Source organism: Pelobates fuscus, chromosome 13 (assembly GCF_036172605.1).
Source record: "Pelobates fuscus isolate aPelFus1 chromosome 13, aPelFus1.pri, whole genome shotgun sequence".
NCBI classification, from domain to species: domain Eukaryota; kingdom Metazoa; phylum Chordata; class Amphibia; order Anura; family Pelobatidae; genus Pelobates; species Pelobates fuscus.
This window is the reverse complement of record NC_086329.1, coordinates 10,434,908-10,454,657: the sequence shown is the minus strand read 5'-3', so window position 1 is coordinate 10,454,657 and position 19,750 is coordinate 10,434,908. Positions and strand designations below refer to the sequence as shown.

Genomic DNA, 19,750 nt, shown 5'->3' with positions numbered 1-19,750 from the left:
CTTAGACTTGCTTACCTGAGAACTCTACATATTACATCAGTCCAGCCTCTGAGAAAAGGAGAAAATGGAACTAAAGATGGAATGACTGCAACAAGTCTGCTGTTGCTATTGTATCATCCAAAAGCAAACAATGCAAAATAAAAAGTGCAAAGATCTGCCTTATCAGAATATTGCAATTCAACCTGCAACACACTGGCAAAAAAACTAAATGTGTCCTGCTGCCATCACAGCTTACTGGGTCCCTGTAGAAGCTGCTCAGCTAATGAGCTAATGGCCGCTGCCCTCCTCCAGGTGTATCCGTGACGGGTCTGTAAATTTGGCAGTAAGCAGATAAAAGAGTGTAGGGCCTGGGATCAAAGCAAGAAGGGGCAGGTCCCGTTCCAGTTTCTCCACCTTTGAAATCGAGATGATGCCATAGGCGTGAATTAGCCAGTGACTGAGAAGAACAACCAGACGCTTCTTTTTCACAAGGAGATCCTTAAAAGACTAAAAAAATAAAAGAATATTAGCATGTACATAACTAGACGTTTTCAAAGCGTCCAGGTTTTTTTTTAACAGTAAACCATTAGACACAAACAAGGGCTATGAAGCCCGCAAACCCTGTGCACTATGAGCGCTGTAATGAGTGTAGTAAATGGTGCTTGGTGTGACAAATTTAGAAAACCACACACCACCATACACAGGGGGTCAATATGATACATACTCTCTCCTATAGCTGCTAGTGTGCATCTACCTTAGAACCAGCTCATTTCTTGCAGTAACAGAATAGCAATCCTAAAGTGATAACATATTTATAGTGTGTAAAATATCACCCATGGAATAATCACACAATTCCACCTAATAAAAAAACAAAAACCAGAAAAGGGTTAAACACTACACTGTGTGCAGAATTATTAGGCAAATTAGTATTTTGACCATATCATCCTCTTTATGCATGTTGTCTTACTCCAAGCTGTATAGGCTCGAAAGCCTAATACCAATTAAGCATATTAGGTGATGTGCATCTCTGTAATGAGAAGGGGTGTGGTCTAATGACATCAACACCCTATATCAGGTGTGCATAATTATTAGGCAACTTCCTTTTCTTTGGCAAAATGGGTCAAAATAAGGACTTGACAGGCTCAGAAAAGTCAAAAATAGTGAGATATCTTGCAGAGGGATGCAGCACTCTTAAAATTGCAAAGCTTCTGAAGCGTGATCAACGAACAATCAAGCGTTTCATTCAAAATAGTCAACAGGGTCGCAAGAAGCGTGTGGAGAAACCAAGGCGCAAAATAACTGCCCATGAACTGAGAAAAGTCAAGCGTGCAGCTGCCAAGATGCCAGTTGCCACCAGTTTGGCCATATTTCAGAGCTGCAACATCACTGGAGTGCCCGAAAGCACAAGGTGTGCAACACTCAGAGACATGGCCAAGGTAAGAAAGGCTGAAAGACGACCACCACTGAACAAGACACACAAGCTGAAACGTCAAGACTGGGCCAAGCAATATCTCAAGACTGATTTTTCTAAGGTTTTATGGACTGATGAAATGAGAGTGAGTCTTGATGGGCGAGATGGATGGATTGGTAAAGGGCAGAGAGCTCCAGTCCGACTCAGACGCCAGCAAGGTGGAGGTGGAGTACTGGTTTGGGCTGGTATCATCAAAGATGAGCTTGTGGGGCCTTTTCGGGTTGAGGATGGAGTCAAGCTCAACTCCCAGTTTCTGGAAGACACCTTCTTCAAGCAGTGGTACAGGAAGAAGTCTGCATCCTTCAAGAAAAACATGATTTTCATGCAGGACAATGCTCCATCACACGCGTCCAAGTACTACACAGCGTGGCTGGCAAGAAAGGGTATAAAAGAAGAAAATCTAATGACATGGCCTCCTTGTTCACCTGATTTGAACCCCATTGAGAACCTGTGGTCCATCATCAAATGTGAGATTTACAAGGAGGGAAAACAGTACACCTCTCTGAACAGTGTCTGGGAGGCTGTGGTTGCTGCTGCACGCAATGTTGATGGTGAACAGATCAAAACGCTGACAGAATCCATGGATGGCAGGCTTTTGAGTGTCCTTGCAAAGAAAGGTGGCTATATTGGTCACTGATTTGTTTTTGTTTTGTTTTTGAATGTCAGAAATGTATATTTGTGAATGTTGAGATGTTATATTGGTTTCACTGGTAAAAATAAATAATTGAAATGGGTATATATTTGTTTTTTGTTAAGTTGCCTAATAATTATGCACAGTAATAGTCACCTGCACACACAGATATCCCCCTAAAATAGCTATAACTAAAAACAAACTAAAAACTACTTCCAAAAATATTCAGCTTTGATATTAATGAGTTTTTTGGGTTCATTGAGAACATGGTTGTTGTTCAATAATAAAATTAATCCTCAAAAATACAACTTGCCTAATAATTCTGCACTCCCTGTAGAAGCACACTGATTAGTGATTTATCAATGTACTTCTACTGTTATACCAATGCTGCTCGCTGGTTGGAGAAACCTTCTTCTCGCTTTTATAAAAAAGCTGCTCTTTTTTTATTATTTATTTTATTGTGTATTATATTATATTACTTTCACCTTATTTTTCTAATAGCACATCATAAAGTCCTAAAAACATTTTCCTCTTTCCTGCATAGGAGAACGTTGGAAGCTATTGAGCTAATCACAGATTCTGATTGTCAGAGAGGTTTTAAAAAATACGATGTAATACCACACCAAAGTGCCAATTAGATCTACACCCACTATAGCTTGGTCAGATCAAGGTAATTAAATATGTGGGGGTTACTGTTTAATATGGATTTATGTAAAAGGATTTTAGTGATCACTGACACTTAATACAATTTGGTAGGATACTTTACATTCGTCTCCAAGTCCTGTTTAGTCAGTTTGATGAATAAGTGACAAGAAAGAAAGGATTGTATCTTAGCACCAACAATATTACATGGCTACGGTGCTTACAATGTCCCTTAGAGGGAACCTGTCAAGCTTCAAACAACTTCTGTTCATTAGATTGTGCATAAGATTTATTTATACATTGTGCCAGCAGTTTTGCTAGCAAATTTATAGGGAAGGAGAAAATCCTATTTAAAAATCGTTTTTTCTCCATTCGGCATTGACTGACAAAGGAGAGCTGAAAAGACCTCTGCTTTGCACCCATAGGAACCACAATGTATGCGCTGTGGTTGTTATAGAAATTCCCTAGTTGGCGATTTTAGTTTCGGCTATGGAGTATAGGAAAGGTGTGACGTCACCATGTTCTGACGCTAGCAACAAAGCCAGCATGTCTACGTCACTGAGGAGATTTGTCCTGTTTGGGTATGTGCAGTCAGAGCAGAGGGTGTTAAACAGTAACAATCAAAGTGGACTGGAATACAGGAAAAGTGAGTAAATTAATGTATTTTACATTGATACATGGTGTATTCAGTGTATATGAGCGATTTCAGGTTTATGTTAATGTAACAGTAAATATAGCATTAGGTGGACAGTGAAAGAAAAATGTGGTCTTACCTCAATCTCTGATGCAGACATATAAATAGCCAAAGTTATTAAAGATAATACGAGAATAATGTACGGAAAGGCGTAGTCTAAAAAAAATGTACATAAGAGAAAAATTAAATCAAAGACAAACAATATTCATTGACAAAAGACAACCTAACAGTGTTCAATTAAGACAGAGAAGCAGTATAATTTGATAATTATCAGATCCCCCTTCACATTGGGGAAAGCCTTTATAGAGCCATAGCCTCTCACATAAATCTCACAAACATAAAAGATATGCATCATGCCCACCCTCATTGTCCTCTGTCCAAAATAAATCTGCCAATAAAGTCCGTGATATTGAACATCAACCTGCAGGCAGACAAGTCTATAGAAGGGTTATTTATCATAGTCTGACCGGTTGATGAGCCGCCACCACTTGTGCTGAGTACCAGTGAGTAAATGTTTCAAGAAATTTCTTACATAATACTTGGACACATGGCTCTTTTCCGCCTATGTAACTATGTAATACACAGCCTAATGAATTAATAAACACCCTCCAATTCTAGAAAATATATATATTTTTTTCTTCATAAGACACTGACATGGAGCAATTTGAATTGGAGCGTGGGACCACTGGACTGCTGTGTTTGAGTGAATTTTAAATTTAATTTTAACCAAGATGGTAAAAGTTAAATTAGAGTGAAGAATTAAGGTAATCGTGACTTTTTTCCAGAATCGTTGGATCCTAACATTCACCCAGGTTTGGTGGTACAGATCGGTGGATATTGCGACGATGTAGATCTAGCTGGAGGTATTATGTTTAACAAGGAATGAGATTTGGAACCAAATACGTAACATTGATGAAAGTCTGAAGGTAATTAAAATGAATCTCAATTGGTAGATAACATCCACACAGGTCAGAAAAAAAAATATGGTAATTTATTTATTTATTTATTATTGCCATTTATATAGCGCCAACAGATTCCGTAGCGCTTTACAATATATGAGAGGGGATTTAACTATAAATAGGACAATTACAAATAAACTTACAGGAACAGTAGGTTGAAGAGGACCCTGCTCAAACAAGCTTACATTCTATAGGAGGTAGGGTGTAAAACACAATAGGACAGGAATTTACAATCAAATAAGGTGGGCTGCCCTTTAGGAGAGGGCAAGAGAGACAGGTATGTGAGGTAAGGGTTAGTCTTGGAGGCCATAAGCTTTCCTAAAGAGATGGGTTTTAAGGCACTTCTTAAAAGATGCAAGACTAGGGGAGAGTCTGATGGCGGTAGGCAGGCTATTCCATAGGAAGGGAGCCGCCCGTGAGAAGTCCTGCAAGCGCGAGTTGGCCGTACGAGTGCGGACAACGGACAGGAGGTGGTCACGGGCAGAGCGGAGAGACCGAGAAGGGACATACCTATGGATCTGTGAGGAGATATAAGAGGGGCTAGAGTTGTTCAGTGCTTTATAGGTGTGAGTTAGTACCTTGAATTGACTCCTATAGCATACAGGAAGCCAATGTAAGGACTGGCAGAGGGGTGAGGTGTGAGAGAAACGACTAGAGAGGAAAATCAATCTAGCAGCAGCATTCATTACAGACTGTAAGGGTGCAGTACGGCTATTGGGAAGACCAATCAGGAGAGGGTTACAATAATCCATGCGGGAAATTACTAGAGCATGGACAAGCTCCTTGGTAGTATCTGGTGCAAGAAAGGGGCGGATGCGGGCTATGTTTTTAAGATGGAATCTACAGGATTTGGCAACATGCTGGATGTGAGGCTCAAATGTGAGACCAGAGTCAAGTATGACGCCAAGACAGCGCGCTTGCAAGGATGGACTGATGTTGGTACCACAAACTTGGAGGGAGAGCGAAAGAGGAGGATCAGTATTAGGAGGAGGAAAGACAAGGAGCTCAGTTTTTGAGAGATTGAGTTTCAGAAAGCGGGATGACATCCAGTCAGAGATGGAAGAAAGGCAAGCAGTGACACGTTGCAGGACGGCAGGGGAGAGGTCCGGGGAGGAGAGATATAGCTGGGTGTCATCAGCGTACAGGTGGTAGTGAAATCCAAAAGAGGTAATAAGTTTGCCAAGAGAGGCAGTATAAAGAGAAAATAGAAGGGGACCAAGGACGGAGCCTTGGGGAACTCCAACCGAGACGGGGCAAGGGGAGGAGGTATCATTAGAAAAGGAGACACTGAATGAGCGTTGGGAGAGATAAGAGGAAAACCATGAGAGGACAGAGTCACAGAGACCAAGCGATTGAAGAGTTTGAAGAAGGAGAGCATGATCAACGGTGTCAAAGGCCGCTGAGAGGTCAAGAAGAATTAGTATGGAGTAGTGGCCTTTGGATTTAGCTGCGATTAGGTCGTTAGTAACTTTGATAAGGGCAGTCTCTGTAGAGTGGAGAGGGCGGAAGCCAGATTGAAGGGGGTCAAGGAGAGAGTTGGAATTGAGGAAGTGAGACACACGGGTAAAGACAAGTCTTTCCAGAAGCTTTGAGGAAAAAGGGAGCAGGGATATGGGACGGTAGTTAGAGGGGGTGGATGGGTCGAGGGATGGTTTTTTTAGTATAGGTACTACAGTGGCATGTTTAAGGTCAGCAGGGACGATGCCAGAAGAGAGCGAGCAGTTGAAAATGTGTGTTAGAGAAGGCACGAGACAAGTGGAGAGAGATCTGATAAGGTGAGATGGGACAGGATCGAGCGGGCAAGTGGTGGGGCGAGAGGAGCAAAGAAGAGCAGCCACCTCTTGGTCAGTAGCTGGAGAGAATGTCTGAAGGGTAGGAAAGGCATGATCTATGTGTGATTGAGAAACAGAAAGGCAAGGAGGGGAGAATTCTTTCCTTAGCTGTTCAATCTTGTATGATAAAGACTAAAAAAATATTCTAACATATCAGAAACATGTATAGTGACTTACACAGCAGGCCGCCTCCTACTGCCTGTATCACAGTTAGGATGGGAAAAAAGTAAAGTGCAGCGTAGATGCTTTTAAACCGATCAGATTTCCCCAGTCCACAGGCAATCTTCTTTATCAAAAGAGGTCTCAAAAGCATCATCAGCACCAAGCAAAATGCATAGTAAATAAACACAATAGTGTATCTGTGGGAGACACAAGTAAGATATATCAAAAGTTATGATAAAAAGTAAAATCCTGTTTTATTGGCCAATTTATATCAGAATTTCGAGACGTATCACTATCAAATATACACAAATATAGGGGGTAAGTCAAGGCTGGAGATCCCCCCCCCCATTTTGAATGCATAATATAGATAATGTGCTTAAAATAGGCAGATAAAAAAAAAGGAAAATCTTAATCCCATTCGAAGTTCCTGCATTTGCTGCTAGCTTGGAGACTTTCCAGCATTAGCAGCGAGATTAGGTCAGATCAGAAAGTGGCTCAGGGGAGCTTAGCCACTGTCTGCTGGCACGTAACAGTCTCTGCTACTGCAATGGGATATTCCAAATTTTATATGTAATCATTTGACCCCTCTGCTGATCATATGTAAAAATTGTAGTTTTTTGCTGCAGGTAAAAATGTATGAAAGACATGAACCAGCACAGTGTGCGTGCGTCACACGAAAACCTGGAGACTTCCTGAATAAAAGGGCATGTTTTAAAACACATAACTCCCCCAAATAACCACACGTATGGTTAAATTATACTTCTATAACAAAAGAAAAGGAAGAAAATACAAATTGAGTTACTTTCACAAAAGTGTGCATTAAAATAAATGCTTACAGAGGATAGACAGCTTCTTGCGTGCAGTGAATAGTGTTCACGTAATCAGGGCTGGGATTGTAAAGCATCGTATACCAATCTGAAAGCATCTGGACCCGACAGGACCGAATGTAGAGATACCCAACGGGTTCATTCACAAGTAACGTAATCAGGGCAGCTGCGGTACATTCCAACAAGGCCGTGATATGCTGGAAAAGGGCACTGGAACTAAAATAAAATAAATATATGCTTAGCGTACCGTTCAGATTCAGTATCGATAGAACTATTTGCTCATTCTAATCACTGACCGAATACAAAACTTGTTATAACTGGTAATGTTTAATGAAGCCCTTATGGTGTAGCTTGGTAAAATAGACAGAAACAACAAGACTTTCCACCATTACTTGTCTGGAAATTCTGCCAACGTTTTGATAATTAGTGTGTTATATTACTTCAGACAAAGTATTGCAATAGATTGGACACTCAAAATAAAGGAAGGATGAATGTACACAATGCACGACTGAAAAATGACTGTGTATACAGAACAGATTAACCCCTTAAGGACCAAACTTCTGGAATAAAAGGGAATCATGACATGTCGCACATGTCATGTGTCCTTAAGGGGTTAAACATTGTACTTGCAGAAATGGTGGGAAACGATCATGTGCGGCTCCAAGGTTGCTCAGTGATACACTCACAGTAAAGTGACTTCAAGGTACTAGTTAAAAGAATCTCACTTTCAGACGCTCTGGACCAATAGGAGTCTTACCAATGATCTCTCAATGTACCTCTTTGCAAACACCCCAATTCTATTTAAACCAACTCCACCTTTCCTGTTTAATTTCCAACACGTTTCGCTTCCCAATTCTTATGCCCAAATCCTCCTTGGGTTATTGAAACCTCCTACAGTTGGGTTCTAGCACCTTTCCCTTCTCTCCTCTCTCTCCTACCCCCACAGTTTTAACTGTTGTTGATATTTTGGCTTTCATTCTCCCATGTGAGATAACCTGAATCCTTTGTATCAACTGTGCCCTACATGCTTTATAGATCCAGTAACAAAAATCTAATAATAAAAATAATATGATGAAATCTATATTTAAAAGTAAAAAGTACTACATACCTCTTTTTACCAGAATACCATTCTATAAAGAACCAATGTAATATTAATGGCAGCATGGCCATGAACCCAAGGTACAGCCAGTCATACAGCTCAGGGGACTCCATGCATTTCTGACAGATTTTAGTTGTGATATTCGTCCTCTGACCTCTTGGGCAAACCTTGAAAAAAAATCATAAGAACAAACCTCAATTTCTGCCCAGGGATTGCATGCCAATGCTAATCTAATTTATTTAAAACACACACGTATAAACTTGAAAATGCAAATGAATAAACAAAAAGATACTTCAAATTAACAGCACATCTATAGGACTGAACATACAAACGTCTTGAAGGATTAGGAATCTTTAGGAGACAAACATTCATTCTTCTTTGCCAAACCGTCAGCTGGCATTCCCATAGGCTCATGTTCCTTCTATTTTTCTCCTTCTGTTTGTAATCAAAGGCAGGCAAGAAAACTATCAGAAGAACTTACTCCACAATCTCCATAGATTTCAGTTGTTCCATTGATTGCCACAATTGGTTTCCCACAATAAAGGCCAAAGCATGTTCTTTGTATATCTACAGCTGAAGAAAACAATAACAATAGCAACATTAGCAAAAGCAAGAACATAAAATCCCTCTTGTCCACTCAACAGCCTGAAAGTGTCAGCTGACGCATTTATTTTAAATATAAATAATACAAAAAAAAATAATTTGGGCAGAAGAAAAAGAGGATTAGGCCGGTTTTGGAAGTCACCAACATCCCCAGCCTACAAACATTTAGGAGGTTTGGCAAATTTGGACATCCCTCTGGCAATCCACCAGACTTCAGCTTAAAGGGATACTATATTCACCAGAATACCTACAGCTTAATGTAGTTGTCCTGGTGTCTACTACCTGTCACTGCATGCCTTTTAATGAAAACACTGCCTTTTTAGAGAAAAGGCAGTGTTTACATTACTGCCTAGGAACACTTCTAGTAACAGTCACTCAGACAGCCACTAGAGGTGCTTCCTTGGTCAGTGATGCACAATGTGCAGCACTGACGTTCAGCATCTCCACGCTCTACATGGAGGCGCTGAATGTTTCTCAGAGTTGCGTTGGATCAATGATGAAATGCAAATTGGCGCAGCGCAGTGTTTTTCCGCATATGCATGATAGTCTCCCAATGCTTTCCTATGGGAAAGCTTTGGATTGGCTGAGATCATGAAGTTTGATGATCTCTGCCAAGGAGGCAGAGCAGGCCACGAGGAGCCCTACGCGGCACTGAAAAATGGTGAGTAAATCACCTTTTACTACAGGAAGAGAGGGACTGGCCACCTAAACTGCAATATTAGAGCTATAGTGTCAGAAATGCAGGTTTGTATTCCTGACACTATAGTATTTCTTCAACTATGTACGAATTACTGGTCCCCAGGAAGCTTACTAATTATGGGGCTTGCACATTTATTTAAGGGGAAGGAGTAGGTGGACATGGAATCCCATTCACATTAACCATCCTACCCTGGTTAATAAGAGGTCCTCGGGACCACTTAACGTGTGGAAATATCAGACAACCATTATTCAGGGCTGAGCCTAGTAAAGTTCCTTATAAACATAAATCGTCAATGGTGATTTCAGGGAACAGTGACCTTAGAAACCATTGTTTGTGAGGGAATTTTGGTGTAATTAACAGATTACTCCAAGCACTGTGCCCATTTGACCGATTTGAAGTGATCATGGTGCATCTTTGGTCAGGCTGGAGTGAGATCATAGCATAGCAGTGACAGACAATAAATGGTGGCGTGGTGTCTCCAGGCTGGAGTGAGATTATAGCATAGCAGTGACAGACAATAAATGGTGGCATGGTGTCTCCAGGCTGGAGTGAGATTATAGCATAGCAGTGACAGACAATAAATGGTGGCATGGTGCCTCCAGGCTGGAGTGAGATTATAGCATAGCAGTGACAGACAATAAATGGTGGCATGGTGCCTCCAGGCTGGAGTGAGATTATAGCATAGCAGTGACAGACAATAAATGGTGGCATGGTGCCTCCAGGCTGGAGTGATATTATAGCAGTGACAGACAAATGGTGGCATGGTGCCTCCAGGCTGGAGTGAGATTATAGCATAGCAGTGACAGACCATAAATGGTGGCATGGTGCCTCCAGGCTGGAGTGAGATTATAGCATAGCAGTGACAGACAAATGGTGGCATGGTGCCTCCAGACTGGCGTGAGATTATAGCATAGCAGTGACAGACAAATGGTGGCATGGTGCCTCCATGCTGGTGTGAGATTATAGCATAGCAGTGACAGACAAATGGTGGCATGGTGCTTCCAGACTGGAGTGAGATTATAGCATAGCAGTGACAGACAATAAATGGTGGCATGGTGCCTCCAGGCTGGAGTGAGATTATAGCATAGCAGTGACAGACAAATGGTGGCATGGTGCCTCCAGGCTGGAGTGAGATTATAGCATAGCAGTGACAGACCATAAATGGTGGCATGGTGCCTCCAGGCTGGAGTGAGATTATAGCATAGCAGTGACAGACAAATGGTGGCATGGTGCCTCCAGACTGGCGTGAGATTATAGCATAGCAGTGACAGACAAATGGTGGCATGGTGCCTCCATGCTGGTGTGAGATTATAGCATAGCAGTGACAGACAAATGGTGGCATGGTGCTTCCAGACTGGAGTGAGATTATAGCATAGCAGTGACAGACAATAAATGGTGGCATGGTGCCTCCAGGCTGGAGTGAGATTATAGCATAGCAGTGACAGACAAATGGTGGCATGGTGCCTCCAGGCTGGAGTTATATTATAGCATAGCAGTGACAGACCATAAATGGTGGCATGGTGCCTCCAGGCTGGAGTTAGATTATAGCATAGCAGTGACAGACCATAAATGGTGGCATGGTTCCTCCAGGATGTCACATTAGTCTGCAGGGAGAACTTGGCCTCGGGTTGTGATCCCAGGTAACTTTATCTTTATTTTAATTTATTTTAGGATGTTAAAGCCAGCAAGGGTCACTCTAGCCAAACACAGTGTTGTATTATTATTATGTTGTGATAGGTCTTTAAAGCATTGTTTTGCTGACAATGGTGCAATGTGATACATACTGGGGGGGGGGGGGGGGGGGGGCTGTTAATTTCATGGTTTCCATGGTGATTGATACTGGGGGGGGCTGTTGGTTCTATGGTTTCCATGGTGATTGATACTAGGGTCTGTTAATTTCATGGATTCCATGGTGATTGATACTGGGGCTTTTAATTTCATGGTTTCCATGGTGATTGATACTGGGGGCTGTTAATTTCATGGTTTCCATGGTGATTGATACTGGGGGCTTTTAATTTCATGGTTTCCATGGTGATTGATACTGGGGGGCTGTTGGTTTCCATGGTAATTGCCCTGTGTTGATATGTCACTCACCCATTGGGCTCCTCTCTGGGTTCCCTGAGAAGCTCACACTGTGTCTCTGCTGCTGACATAACCTCCACTTCCGGGTCTCCTTCTCTCGCGAGATCTCAGTCCAGGAAGATAATGGCGAGACCCTCGGCGGCCATCTTTACTGTGGGCAACCCATCGCACTGTACCTCCCATTAACCGTGACATTCCTGTCAGCTCTGGTCACAGTATTCCATCTCAGCGTTACATACCGTCACATACACACCGTATTGCACAGAATACACAGTAACCCGCCAGCAACAAACATGGCGGCCGCGGCTTCTCGCTGATGACGTAGTCAGCCTGCGCCGGTTGCCGTGCTCCCGGTATCCAGGGATGTCGGCTGTGAAGCTGCCGCCGCACGATGGGCCGGTGCTGTCGGTGGTGGACATGCACACGGGGGGCGAGCCGGTGCGGATCGTGCTGAGCGGGGCCCCGGTGCCGGAGGGCGGTAGCCTGCTGGAGAGGAGGCGCTGGCTGCGGGACGAGGCGGACTGGCTGCGGCGGCTGCTCCTCCTGGAGCCCCGGGGACACCGCGACATGTACGGCGTGCTGCCGGTACCGAGCGAGGAGCCCGGGGCCCACCTGGGGGCCATCTTCATGCACAACCAGGGCTACAGCACCATGTGCGGGCACGCCGTCATCGCCCTGGGCCGCTTCGCTGTGGATTATGGGATAGTACAGAGGGCCCCTGAGGGCCCCGAGACCCCCGTGAGGATCCACTGCCCCTGCGGGCCGGTCCAGGCCTATGTGAGAACCAGCGGGGGCCGGAGCGGGGCCGTCCGGTTCCATAGTGTGCCAGCATTCACCCTGGCTACAGGTAAGGCCCCCTGGACAGGCTGCCCCAGGGAGGGAGATTGGGGCTATTTACTGTATTATAAACATTATATTATCACCTGACCACAGGTAAGGCCCCCTGGACAGGCTGCACCAGTGAGAGAGATTAGGGCTATTATAAACATTATATTATTATTATTACCTGGCCACAGGTAAGGTCCCCTGGACAGGCTGCACATGGAGGGACATTGGGGCTATTTACTGTATTATAAACATTATATTATTATTACCTGGCCACAGGTAAGGCCCCATGGACAGGCTGCACAGGGAGGGAGATTAGGGCTATTTACTGTATTATAAACATATTAATAATAATAATATTACCTGGCCACAGGTATGGCCCCCTGGACAGGCTGCACCAGGGAGGGAGATTGGGGCTATTTACTGTATTATAAACATTATATTATTATTATTATTATTACTACCTGGCCACAGGTAAGGCCCCCTGGACAGGCTGCACAGGGAGGGACATTGGGGCTATTTACTGTATTATAAACATTATATTATTATTATTACTACCTGGCCACAGGTAAGGCCCCCTGGACAGGCTGCACAGGGAGGGACATTGGGGCTATTTACTGTATTATAAACATTATATTATTATTACCTGGCCACAGGTAAGGCCCCCTGGACAGGCTGCACAGGGAGGGAGATTAGGGCTATTTACTGTATTATAAACATTATATTATTATTACCTGGCCACAGGTATGGCCCCCTGGACAGGCTGCACCAGCGAGGGAGATTGGGGCTATTTACTGTATTATAAACATTATATTATTATTACCTGGCCACAGGTAAGGCCCCCTGGACAGGCTGCAAAGGGAGGGAGATTGGGGCTATTTACTGTATTATAAACATAATATTATTATTACCTGGCCACAGGTGAGGCCCCCTGGACAGGCTGCACAGGGAGGGAGATTAGGGCTATTTACTGTATTATATTTACCGAGTGCCTGCTGGCCTGGGAGGGAGATCACTGATCTCCCCTCGCCCCCCACTGTCTGCATTAGGGTCAATATCGGTATCTTTATAGGCCGATACTAAAATTGCTAAAAATGCAGAATATCGGCCAGACCGATAATCAGTCGATTCCTAATTAATATTTCATAATTATTAATCAGAAATTATTTTGTTTTTGAGTGAGCTATTTTACGACAATACTAGACCGTGCTGTCTTGCAACCCTTGTAAATTGCTGATATCAGTTCTCTCTTTTTACCATGTTGCATGTTCAAATACTGTTGTGTGTTGAACAAATAATTTGAAAGGCTAAACTAGATCTTAACATTGTAACCGTATTGCATTTCCCTGCTATCAAGGTGCCTCCTCTTTGCAGTATCCAATCTTTATATTAAAGGACCCTTAAACGAGTTTGTTTTCCTGGCACTATGTAGTCCTTAGGTCCCCCCTCATTCAAACCGCCCATAGGAAAGCATTACTAAATGCTTTCCTATGGACGTCCGCGTCTTCTCACTGTGATTTTTCACAGTGAGAAGCGCCTCTAGTGGCTGTCAGTGAGACAGCCACTAGAGGCTGGATTATCCCTCAGTGTAAACATAGCAGTTTCTCTGAAACTGCTATGCTTTCAGTTGCAGGGTTAAAACCTGAGGGACCTGGCACCCAGGCCAGTTCATTGAGCTGAAGTGGTTTGGGTGCCTATAGTGGTCCTTTAACTTTACCCCATGATTCACACAACCTTAAACATGTACCTTTCCATGTGTTTATAAACTACATTTCCCACGATCCTCAGCTACCCTACATGTTTCCTAACAATCATAAGAAATTTCATCTATAAAACTCTAGTCCACAAACAATGGCTAACCTTGTCCTCACACACATGCCCCATGTCTCTTATTCTAGCCATATTTGTGCATTATTAAACTGTCCCTCCCCAGGCTTAGACATGTCTGTCCTCTCCGTATGTCCCTCCTTAGCCATTCCACATGTCACAATGTCATTGTATTGCCATCAAACAGTATAATGACAGGTCTCTCGTTGGTATTTTTTGCACTCAGATGTTTCTGTTGAAGTTCCTGGATATGGGAAGGTAGTAGTGGACATTGCATATGGCGGTGCATTTTATGCGTTTGTTAGTGCAGAAAGATTTGGTCTGGATGTTTGCACTTCGAAGACCAGAGATCTTGTAGATGTGGCCGCGGCAGTGACAGCCTCTGTAAAAGAGCAGGTAAATGGCCGATGCATGCCAGTATAGTGGCCCTGGCTAGTTTATCTGCTATGCTCTGTGAATGATCAGTATACTAACTGTATACTAATATTTCATGCTAGGATCAATAACATTGCATGTATGGGGATTGCAATAACATCTTTGCTGGTGACCCCTTTCCTCTGCAGGTAAATCATTAACGTGATCTCGTGTTTAATGTTTTGTAGGTTAAACTGGCCCACCCTGAGAATGACGAGCTGGCCTTTCTCTATGGCACAATACTGACTGATGGCAATGATGGTTACAGTGAACAGCCGACAGCCAATATCTGTGTATTTGCAGATTCCCAGGTATTTATCAATTGTATACTGCCCTCTGTGTACTTAACTGATATAGAGCAACACTGAAAAGCTGTTACGCATGTAGTGGGTTTAAATGTTTCCAATGTATGGATGTCTAGATCTCTCCCCCCCCCCCCCCCCCCCAAATAAAGTAATTTGTAATGCTAGTAAAATTTATATTTAGTTTAACCTATTCACTACCAAGTTCTTTTTGTTAAAATAGATCTAATTTATAAATATACGTGATACAGTGTGTGTGCTTGTATGTCTGTGTAATGCTAGTTAGATTAGGAGGGGGCAACTAGCTCTCTCTCCTCTAGTCCGCTAGCTTAGTCTCGCTTTCCAAAGCCTGGCTCTGCCCATCACCATGACTAACCTGTAACGCATTTGCGCTTACGAGATTTGGAGACAGCAAGAAAACAGCCTCTATTGCTGACCGACATCAGCATAGAATTCGTGCAGACTGTGTTTTATCTAAAAATCTATTCGTTGGCTAGCACAATATCTAGATAGTTTTAAAATGAGGAATTTATTTCTAAATAGTAAAAAGTACCACAACAGTTATCCGTTATAAATATGTTGGAATGAATAGTTGGAAGAGTATGGTTAATTATATGTTCCCAGTGAGAAGTTATGTTTGTGCGGATGAAGAGCATAAGGATAAATGCTTGAGTGACTTGGACAGGGCTTCTTAAACCGTAATAGTAATCCTGTCATTGGCAGAGAAACCGGTTTCATAATCAGAAATATAAATCTCTTTAATCTTTAAAGGAACACTCCAAACACCATATCTGCTACAACACACCGTAGTGGTGATTGTGACAGGAATGCCCTAGTAGCACCCGCATTGTAGGCAAGCGGTTTGACTACTTAGGGCACTGCTGGCACCATAACCACTACTATGCGCTGTTTTGGTTTTGTACTTAAAGTGTTTCTTAAAATTGTTAAATTGGAATAATCACCAGTGTGTGTGTATGTATGTATTGTATGCCTGAAAATTCATTTAAAGAGATCCTCAGGCTGGTGGTGATGCCAATTTTATTAGTGCATTGCATAGAAAAGTCATTAAAAAGGAACTTCTAAAAAGAGATTAAGGCTTATATTTTGGGGACCTAAGCCGTTTAAGTATTTAGATAGGCAATGGGAAGAATACGCTGACTGAGGAGCATTTTGCAAAGTATGGGATCTATGAGACATTTCAATTATTTGCCAGGTCTGAATTTGAATTTGCCAATGGCTAGAGGCAAATGGAAATATTGAGACCTGCCTATACCAAAAGCACAGGCTGCTATGATGCATGATGTTAAGAAGCTTGCCCTTTTTGTGTTTTCTGGACAGCAGTAATTCTATATATTTTATTTATGTAATTTGAAAGACTGCTCCCCAACTGGTTAAATACATTGGTTTATAGATTCCCTTTAAGTGAGAAGAGGTGATCTGTGTAGTGGAGAGCTGATTTCCCACAGCTGAACTCCACCAATATGTCCAGAGGATGCAGGAACAAATACAAATCCAACAGGGTAAATAACACGATCAGCAATATAATCCACAGATATCCCATCACCTTTCCCAATCACTGGACGACACACAGTATTAGGAGTAGAACTGCTGGCTGGCACATCCAGCCTGGCTTTTATTTCCATCTTACACATATAAGACCGCCCACAAGGGAGGTGTAAAATAGCCAATAGCATGATGGTTGCAACCCACAGATTCCCTCCCCTTAGCCTGAGAGGTAATCCACTTATTCATACAGTTTAAAGCATAACTTTTACACAATATTTATAACTTCTACAATATACATGTCACAAACATAAAACATACATTTTCTTAATCAGCATACTTCAATTAGGAACACTCTCAAAAATCATACCAATCCCTCCAGTAGATAAAGTTAGCTGGAGGTCCCTTTATGACCGACCGCAAGCACATTTTCCTGCCCAAAACAGTTCCATGGATTTGGGCTGTGCGGTCGGTCAGTTTCCTGCATAAAAACGGCTAAGTCCCGTTCGAAGTGTTGCCTGTACTTCGACTTGTGTCGAAGTGGAGGCGATGGTAAGGGTCGGCGGTGTTCGACGTTAAAATGCCCACTGCCACGTTGTCCTTCGTCCGATGCCGGTCACTTCGACGACTTCGACTATTTCGGCACTTCGACTGTATCCGAAGTGCCCATTTAAAGTTGCAACACTGCTCCAAAGTAATCAAAGGGCCAGGAACAGTATTTGTCTTTATGGACAAGGTAGGGTAGGTGAGGGCAATAAAACAATACAGGGGGGACAGCCAACAAAGGGTTTCCGCTACAATCTGTGTGCCCCTAATGGTTTTACGTGACTTGTAAATGGGAGTAATCATGTTAAATGTATCTGGTCTGTGACCTCTCATATCCTACAAGCTGGTCTTAGTGGGAGGTCATTTTCCTAACACTTTTGCTTTCTATTTGTGCGTTAGGTTGATCGTAGCCCTACTGGTTCGGGAGTGACTGCTCGTATTGCTTTACAATACCACAAGGGTTTAATACAGCTGGATCAAACACGCTCTTTCAGAAGTGGCGCCACGGACTCCGTGTTCACCGGAAAAGCCGTTAAGGTACTGTACATTTCCAAATATAACATTTAAAGGTTTGCTTTTGGTTAAATAAATGGTTTGCTTGTTAACACCGGTAAATGTAGCATGCGTTGGACATAACCACTAGCGACTCTTATTACTACTTTTCTGCTTAATTTGCCTGTCGTCTTGCTAAGAACTATATATATTAGATACTAACTCCATGATAGGAACAATCAGATCTCTTTGCGGTGCATGTACAACTTCTAAACTCGCATACAACGTTTGCTTGCAAATGACAAATCATTGATATCAAACTGATCGTTTTCTCGCTATAAATCAAGTAACAAACTATAACTGGCAGAAATGGATAACAATCGATCTCTTAACAATGGTGGGGGTTTGTGACATGCAATGCATTCATTGTTGTTGTTTTTTTGACGAGTTTCCTTTTTCCTACATAGGAAACCACGTGTGGCAATTTAAAAGCTGTAATTGTAGAAGTGTCTGGCCAGGCTTTCTATACCGGTGCGTCAAGCTTTGTTCTTGAAAATGAAGACACGCTAAAAAATGGATTTCTTCTAAAATAACATTTTTCTATAGCAGAGCTCCAAAGATGTTTTTCTTACTCCAACCCATCTCCATTTAAACATTGCTTATACGTTGGGTTGATGATATTTTTATCTGTAGTTATCCGTTCTTTGCTTTAAATATACAAATTTCATAAAATACATGTAATGTGCTTTACCTGTGTTCCCTCTTTAGGTTAGGCTTTTCTTTTTTATAGAGTGCATTTTAACCCATACAGTGATGGAAAAGCCAAGTGAAGATCGCTTGTACATTAAAGTCATGCTGGCTGGTCTCTTGTGATGAGCCAAAGACATAGATATATTGTTGTTTTTTTCCTTGTACTTATTTAGGAGCTTTTTCTTGGGTTTTGTCTGAGGTACTGCATTCGAAATGGTTTTTATATTCCATTTCTAAATGTGTATAAAAGTATCCTGCTGGAAGTTTTGCATAAAACAATGGAGAACATTAATACTCAAATAAAACTTTGGAAACTGTTGCTTTTTTCCCCTAGTGGTTCTCATTACAATACCAAATCTGATATTCTGTTTGTGTGTGCATTTATTAACATACGTGGGTGGGGGGTATTGAATTCTGTAGGCTTCTCTTGTGTCATAGTTGTCGTGGTTCTGTATCTGCAAGATAACATGTACCTGTCATTGTACACACAACAATAAGGTAATCTATACAGTGTTCTAACAGACGTTCTACAAAATGTGCTCATTCCTCCCCGTCAGTGAAACCTCAGCTTAGACCTCTTCATGCCAGCACCATGAAGAGAGAAGTCGGGATTGAATGATGGGGAGAGCAGGAGAACCTTTCTACAACCAGTCCTCCTGCTCTTCATCCGTTAGATTCCCTCGGTAAGCTTTTCTCACACTTGCCGGAGGAATGTTGGATGTTTTGGAGGAGAATTGCCCTTGTTTGGGTTAATGGCATCTTAGAGGGGGCAGGACTCGAGCGTGGTGCTGTACTCCGCAATAGTTTAACACCCACAGACCTCAAAGCATGGCGTCACTGGAGCGAGGGGTCGAAGGTAAATGCTAATAAGCAACGATAATTTAATACTCTGATAAATTAAAGATTTACTTCTTTAGGAGTTTGTATGTTAAGGTGAAGTGGTGTGACCGGTGATACTGCAGAAAGGCCAGCACCCAACGATAAAAAAACATTTCTTTGTTTTCCTGCTATATCATAGAAACGATCAATACAAAGAACACTCCTGTAGCCATGTCTTGTGTTATTAAAGTGTAGCCCCAAGTTAGTTTTACATTATATAAATGTACCGGTCCCACTGCAATATCCCTACTTGGTTATGTCTACACATGTGATCACTCAGTATATGTGAGGAAGCTCTCTGCAGAATTATCATTGTGTCTGACTGATGTCTTTATAAGAGACTTCCATTTATATCCGGGCATTTTATTGTCACAATCAGCTTGAGTGAGATTTCTATATAATGGCTGACCCTTGTCATTGCTTCCAAATGTCATTACCTCAGGGGAGGTGTTTGCAGTGTTTTATTTTGTTTTAATTATTTTTATTTATGTGGAAAACTGTTTTCTGGTGTTCATGGTATTTTGTTAATAA

General features: G+C 42.3%; 2 protein-coding genes across 2 annotated transcripts; one reads left to right on the top strand and one right to left on the bottom strand.

Moving 5' to 3' along the window:
- Positions 1-199: 199 nt before the first annotated feature.
- JKAMP (JNK1/MAPK8 associated membrane protein) lies at positions 200-11,769 on the bottom strand. Its single transcript, XM_063440354.1, has 7 exons — positions 11,694-11,769; positions 8,778-8,869; positions 8,306-8,463; positions 7,207-7,413; positions 6,386-6,567; positions 3,497-3,573; positions 200-486 (listed from the first exon to the last, which is right to left on the bottom strand). Exons 1-7 carry the CDS (start codon positions 11,695-11,697, stop codon positions 268-270), a joined length of 939 nt encoding a protein of 312 aa, XP_063296424.1. The 5' UTR covers positions 11,698-11,769; the 3' UTR covers positions 200-267.
- Positions 11,770-11,893: 124 nt separating this feature from the next.
- Positions 11,894-18,659, top strand: L3HYPDH (trans-L-3-hydroxyproline dehydratase). The gene is made up of 5 exons (XM_063440326.1): positions 11,894-12,528; positions 14,560-14,729; positions 14,936-15,058; positions 17,498-17,635; positions 18,058-18,659. Exons 1-5 carry the CDS (start codon positions 12,045-12,047, stop codon positions 18,181-18,183), a joined length of 1,041 nt encoding a protein of 346 aa, XP_063296396.1. The 5' UTR covers positions 11,894-12,044; the 3' UTR covers positions 18,184-18,659.
- The last annotated feature ends 1,091 nt before the right edge of the window (positions 18,660-19,750 follow it).